The 6,827-nt window shown below is 35.4% G+C and overlaps 1 protein-coding gene across 1 annotated transcript; it reads left to right on the top strand.

The window, feature by feature from the left end:
• The first annotated feature begins 2,780 nt into the window (after nt 1-2,780).
• Nucleotides 2,781-3,446, top strand: LOC131068587 (transcription factor IBH1-like). Its single transcript, XM_058003816.1, has one exon. It carries the CDS (start codon nt 2,790-2,792, stop codon nt 3,375-3,377), a length of 588 nt encoding a protein of 195 aa, XP_057859799.1. The 5' UTR covers nt 2,781-2,789; the 3' UTR covers nt 3,378-3,446.
• Nucleotides 3,447-6,827: the final 3,381 nt, after the last annotated feature.

Here is a 6,827-nt window from a genome sequence, read left to right as displayed (position 1 = left end):
TGTCGATATACAGTACCCGACGGACTAATTTTCCCCCTCCACTCTCTTCCGGATCATCCGCTACCTTGGGATTTGGTAACCACAAAAAAGAAAATGTTATCCAAGATGTTTGAAGCATCAATGGAAGAAATCTAGTGTTAGAGAGGAAGAGACCAATCTCATTTGAATAGAATAGGTAGAAGATTTTAACATTCACGAGGTCAAGTGTACGACACATTCTGTTGTTTTAACATTGTGAAGTGTCAACCTTTTACAATTATCTTTCAAATTGAAATCATCTATTTGTAGCACCACAAGACTCAATTGTTGTCATTATGTATAGTTTTATACTAACTTGATAATGCTACTCAAATTTTGATTTTTGTAAATATTGTGTAAATGATAAGGAAAATTGAGTAAAGCTGCTCATTGGTCTCATTTGGCTCCCCTCATTTGGCTCCCCTCCCCCCCACTAGCAAACTTGCCAAGAAAATGGGACATCCCTACCTTTGCAAAAGATGTCTGCTCCCCATTATGGAAGGAAAAGGTAGATATTTTAATTTCAAATTTTCTTGGCCTGAGGTATTTTCAAGCCCAGTTTTTGCCTGCCTTTTGGGGTCATTCTTTTTTTGTGTGTGGTTGTGGGTTCTCCATTAACTATAGAAAAGCTATGGGTGGAGAATGAAATAGAGCGAAGCCTACCTCCTATAAAAAATGGCAGACGAAATAGTCTATATGGGGAAAGCTTTTGGTGGGTGACCAATGCCTTTCTACATGGTTGGAAGAATGGAATTATTTGGCTTACAAGGTCTAGATGGTTGGAAGAATGGAATTATTTGGGCTTACAAGGTCGAAATCATTGTCACAGAAGACCTCATTGCAGAAATTATGGGAATGTTTGTGGAAGGCAAGAAATTCTTCAGAGACTAAAAGGCCTCTGACGAGGTAGTCAATAAAATAATGGATTTGAATGTAACTATTTTTTTTATTCCTCTCAAGTAGCTATTTTCTAAATTTATAAATGTACAAATTAGTCAACGTGTATCGACACACTTAATGATGAAGTGTCATCTATCATTATTGTAGTTGCAAATACTCCTCCTATTTGCAATTTTCTTCCCCTTGCATAGTGTTTTTTTTGGAATTTATATTTTGCTTGCAACTTTTTTCTTGTAAGTTGAGTTTTTATTTATTTTAGGTGATGGATTTATTCATGAGGAAAAACCTCAATTATTATCAAGAAAATATTTGCAAGTTATGATTTGTCCTTAATTCATAAAAATGGATTTGAATGTAACTATTTTTTTCTTCCTCTCAAGTAGTCATTTTCAAATTTTTAAAAAATGCGTAGTATACAATACTTGTTGACATACTTAATGTTAAAGTACCAAAAATTAAGTGGGGATTATTCAAAATTCATACACTCAACTTATAAAGTATTACTTTTTATGGAGAATTAAATAGGCATTTTATTAAAAAATTGAATTTTTTGAAGGGTTAATTTAAGTATAAAATGGGGGAAACTAATCATCTTTTTATCATTACTTTGGAAGAAGGAAACCCCAAGTCGTGATATGATGGTATCCTAAAACATTATCGATGGATTCATCTAATACCACATTTATATGGTCTTATTCTCGAACCATGTAAATGTTGGCAGAAATTTGTATGGGAAGGTAAAAATGATCATGTCATAGGATTAACTAGTTGAATTGTCGAGGGAAAACATCATGGGCTCTATCACACATTGAGTGTCTTCACACTCTTTGAATCATGTTTTGGGAAATGCATGGAGATCTCAATGAACCTCCATTCCCAGATGATCCTATAATGGACATACTTCTCTCCCTTGATAAAGATGATGATCCTTTGTATGTTGTTGATACTAAAGAGAAACTTGCTTATTGGAAAAGTCTTGAATGTCTTGATGACATATAGAAATCTCTTCTTGCCTCTTCTCTACACCTATGGTATTGGTAGGCAATCTTCCTCCTCCACTTCCTCTTTATATCTCTCTCCATCTCTATCTATTGCAAACATAACATGAGCCTATTCGTAATGGAGCATGATTATCTTCTCGATTTAACTATCACTTTCTCATTAATACTTTTGTTGTACAAACAACATTGTTGTTTAAATTGCCTAAATTGACATCATGTACTATAGAAATGTATGCAAATAATAGACCAAAAAATTGTTAATTGACCTTCCATACATATTCGGCATACCCATTGCACAACAAGATGCAATTGCTAGTTTTATGACTAGTTTTATGATTATTAGAATATAAGAGTATTTATTGTCTTTTATTTGACAACGGATAGTAGAGAACACCACTGTGTCGTATTTGAAAATGTGTATTCTATATTTATAAGAGTGGAAGATTACTTGACTTGAAAGAATGCTTACGTCCACCCAAAAAACAATAGAAAAATAGGCTTTTGTCATCCCTGAAAGAATGATTGATATGGCAATAAATTATCTACAGTCCCTTCACGGAGGAAACAGTACTGACGATAGTAACATCATGAGAATAGATGGCAAGGTCGGCAAGAGGAAGTCATTGTCTTCGAGTGGGTTAAAGATGAGTATCCGAAATATTCATAATATTAATAATAATAAGAGAGGAGATGTGATGGGTGCATGTGCTTGCATGTGCCTGTTCGCTCCACTTCCTTATCCACCTCTTCCTTGTACCTTGCTTCATATGTAATCTTTACGGACGTCCTGTCATACCTATAAAACAAAATTAGCTTCAATAAATAAAGACTGAACAAACCTAAACTTACCCACCAATCTGATTGTAAACCATGAATTTCTTGTTTAGGGAACTCTATCTCAAGCGCCTTATTCCAGGTCTCAAAAACCTACAGAAACCCACCAGTAGTAGTAAAGGTGATGAATCTGATAACCCATGTTCGAGTCACAATGTCAAGCTGGCAGCAGATGTTTCCCTTGCCCTAACTGCAAACCGCTCAGCCTGGGGCCGCGCCCTTCTTAGCAGAATTTCTAGAGATGAGAATAACAGATCTGTTCTCAGGAAAATTTTGGAGCCCAAGAAATTCCGGGCGATAATGGCACAGAGGGCAATATACAAATCTCGTTTCAGATTGCAGTCCAGGCGAAAACTTGACCACATGAAGAGTCACAAGAATTCGAGTCACTGTTTGTATAGATATTTGTGCTCTGCAAGATTCGATACTGTGACCTCATCGAATGCCCGGGTTCTAAACAGACGTACAAGGGAACTCCAAAGGCTGGTTCCAGGTGGGAAATCAATGGGCACTGCCTGTTTGCTCGGAGAAACAGCGGATTACATCTCATGTCTTAAAACACAGGTAGAAGTCCTACAATCTTTAGTGATTTCTCTCAATGATGATCAATATGAATCCCATTGAACATACAAGAGATTTAAAAGAAAATTGAATAAAAACTGCTAAAGCTGATTATCATGGCTAGCATGTTTACTTCCGAGAGAATGTTATATATATATATATGTGTGTGTTCTCAAAAAGTGTCGTTTTTACTTCCAAATTATGTAGGTTATATTTTCATTGATGTTTTTCCACGAGGGTAAATTAAGCAAATGGTGTTTGATTTTCCATACGGGTTATGTTTATTTGAAAAGCAATAATTCCTTACATTCTTATTAACTCAAAGAAGTTTTGCTTACTGCTACTTCAATTTTGTGTTGATCATCCTTCTCGGAAGTAAATCCCTTTTCGATTTAGTTTTACATATGTAACAGCCACTTACTGTTGCTGATTAATCAACAGTAACTTTTAGCCATCAGATTATTTCATTACTGGACTGCATCAGGATGCTTGCTAATACAACCATTATGTCCTTTTAACTTGCCATGATATGAGCATAAAGTGAAAGATCTTTTACTAACCTTTGGGGTTTGGCTCCTCCTCAGTTTCTTGGTAAGGATTATCCTCAAAACTGAACATGGGTATGCTTTTTCTTTTTATCTCATTTATGTAACTTGCCGGATGTTTTCGTCATTTTGGTCTTCAATCACTTTTCTTTGGCATCAAATTTCTTTAAGTTTCGTTGAAGTTTGTATTGAGATTAATTTGTATTGGCTGTTTATGTGTCATATGAGTTTGAGTATGAGTTGTAGATCTATTCTAGTTTATGGTCCAATTTATTGTCAAGTGTTTTTAATTAGTTGTTAAACAAACTAGCATAGTTATAAGAGAAATGTTGAGTCTTCAATAGTCATATATTTGTAATATGTTAATGAATAAAATAATAGAATAATACAACAGTTCTATTCTGGTCTGTTATATTGAGTTCTTTTGTTTCTGCTGTTGTATTTCTCCAGTAGTATAATAGCCCTGTTTTAGTAGTTTGTAAAAGCTTATATCAAATGATTGTAGTTTAATTGATTGAGCACAATTAGTAAGGGTGATAATATGTTCTTCGATTGCATCATCCATTAAGATTTAAAACTTCAGGTATATTATATAAGATAAAGCTGAAATATAAACACCCTTCAATCTATGATGCTTAACAGAATAGATATCAACATAAACTTATATACCCATATCAAACGAAAAAATGAATTCATAAAAACTATTAAATCTTTCATAAATTTAAAATTTGTATGCTTTCTTTTCCTGTGACAATAAAAGCAGTCACATAGAAGGGAATTTTTGTTATCTTTAACCTTAATCTGGAATGATACCTTAAAAAGATTCTTTTGATTATTTGTATATAATTCCACGGGATTGTAGTTCAATTCATTGCGCCTACTATTCAGTTGCAGGTATTTCTGTCTCAGGGAAACGAGGGGAGTAAGTTTTAAAGCTCTGTCATTTTGAATCTAAGAAACCATTTTCCAATGGTTGAATTATAATTTACTGTTTATTAATTGTTATCAACAATTTCATCGCGTATGCCTTTTCTTTATTTCATGTAGTTGGAACCCATCAATATGGTAAGCTTTTAGGTTAAAGTAAAGGGAAATCAACCTTCCTTTAAGTGTTAACCTAAGTCAATTAAATTAAGTTTAAGTTCATGTATGTAATTAAATGAAGTATATATCAATTTAGAATAAATAGTGGTAGTGGGATTGATAAATTTGATAATTCTAATAGTTATTTAAAAATACATATCAAGAAGGGATTAAGAAATGATTATTTTTTAAGTTAATTTTATAAGATTTTGTAATTGTATTTTCTATTAAATATAAAACAGTCAAAATAGAGAGTTGCATATCAAAGCCTAAGGAGGCCGGGCATGTCCAGAATCAGATAATACCTCAGATACAATCAACCACGAACAGGTTAATCAACAAAGGAAATTTTTTACATCGCTAATAACCAAAAGACTATGGCAAAAAACAAAAATAGGGCATCCACTACTTAACTGAAAATAATGTCACCCTCAGGATGACAGTTGACTCCTACAGGCAGAATCCAAGTAGTCCAGCCCTAGTCTCCCTCCATCCAGACTTCCACCAAACCATCCAGGATCTGCTCCTTGTGAGGGTGTGTAATCCTCCCTCGAATCTGGTCTTCCTCTCTACTGATCAAATCCTCTCTAGCCCGTCATGCCTTAAGATGGTGCATAAACTTCATCAGAGCTTGCTCAAATGGGTCTTCTAGTGAGCAGCCCGCTCCCATGTGAACCCATGAGATATCTCTCTGATGTGAACAAGAATAGTGTCATCATCCAGCCATTTATCAATTTTTCCTTCATCCAGTTTTATAACCACCCAAATCTGCAAGGAGACAAGATGCAAAATGAGTCTCCTCAGAGACTCGGTAAGATTTCTACTCGTACCATTAAAAAATTCATCATTTTGAAACTTCCACATCAACCATAAATTTTCCAAAGAAAAACAAGACCAAAAGGAGTTAGCAAATTTCTTGCAGCCTTTAATGAAGCCTAGGACAACATCAATGCATGCTACATTAACCCTCTCAAAATTAAAGCCAAATAGATTCCAAACTTCTTTGGCAAACAAACAGTCAAAGAAAACATTCTGAACAGATTTAGGAAGGTGACAAGTTTGGAAAAGGGTCACATTTCCATTAGAATCTCTTTGGGGGGGCCTATTTAACAACAACCTCCAAGCAAAGAACTTCTTTTTGGGTTTAAAGGGCCCAACCCACCTCCTATTGAGAGTTTTGGCCCACTGAACCTTACTCCATTCCAAGTTCCACACCTCATTAAGATGTTCAACAACAGAGGAAGAGTCCATCAGGGTGTTATAGATAGTTTTTGTCTTGATGCATGGTAGGGGGGTATTATCAAGCCAACCAAAGGAGGAGGGGCAGGAGAGGGTTAGGGAGATAGGAGGCAAGGAGGTCAAGGGGGAGAGAGCATCTTTCATAATTGTATAAGTTCTGAATTAGGAGGGAGGTACATTAAACCTGCAAGATAGATCTTCCCAAGAGATCAAAGAACCATTATGGAAAACATCAACAAAGGTTCTTATACCACTGTTATACCATTTTAGAGCCGAGCAACCTTGAAGTGTGGCAAGAGGCTTATCCCCATGGAACAAATTCCACCAGATAGATTTGTTGGCATTGATACAATTGTTATCCTTAAAACAATCATTGTTTCTAATGAATTGATTCACCATTTCCCAAGCTTTCCATAAGGATTTGAAGACCACAGATCCACTGGGGGAGACTTCAAACTTACCTTCAATTAAATCATAAAAAGGGAGACCTTTCCACTTCTTAGGCCTCTTAGGGACCAACATCAGGATTTTATGCCTTAATAGAAATTTCCAGGGTTCATTTCCACAAAATTCCCTACATATCCACTTGGAGGCCAAGGCAATCCCCTGAGCTCTGAGGTCTTTCAGCCCCATCCCTCCAATATCC

The sequence above is a fragment of the Cryptomeria japonica genome, chromosome 3, assembly GCF_030272615.1.
Source record: "Cryptomeria japonica chromosome 3, Sugi_1.0, whole genome shotgun sequence".
NCBI lineage: Eukaryota > Viridiplantae > Streptophyta > Pinopsida > Cupressales > Cupressaceae > Cryptomeria > Cryptomeria japonica.
The sequence above is the reverse complement of the archived record's forward strand: the minus strand, read 5'-3'. Positions and strand labels throughout refer to the sequence as shown.

Bases quoted from the DNA above. Each gene is read 5' to 3' on its own strand.
- LOC131068587 (XM_058003816.1), top strand. From the start codon at position 2,790: ATGAATTTCTTGTTTAGGGAACTCTATCTCAAGCGCCTTATTCCAGGT.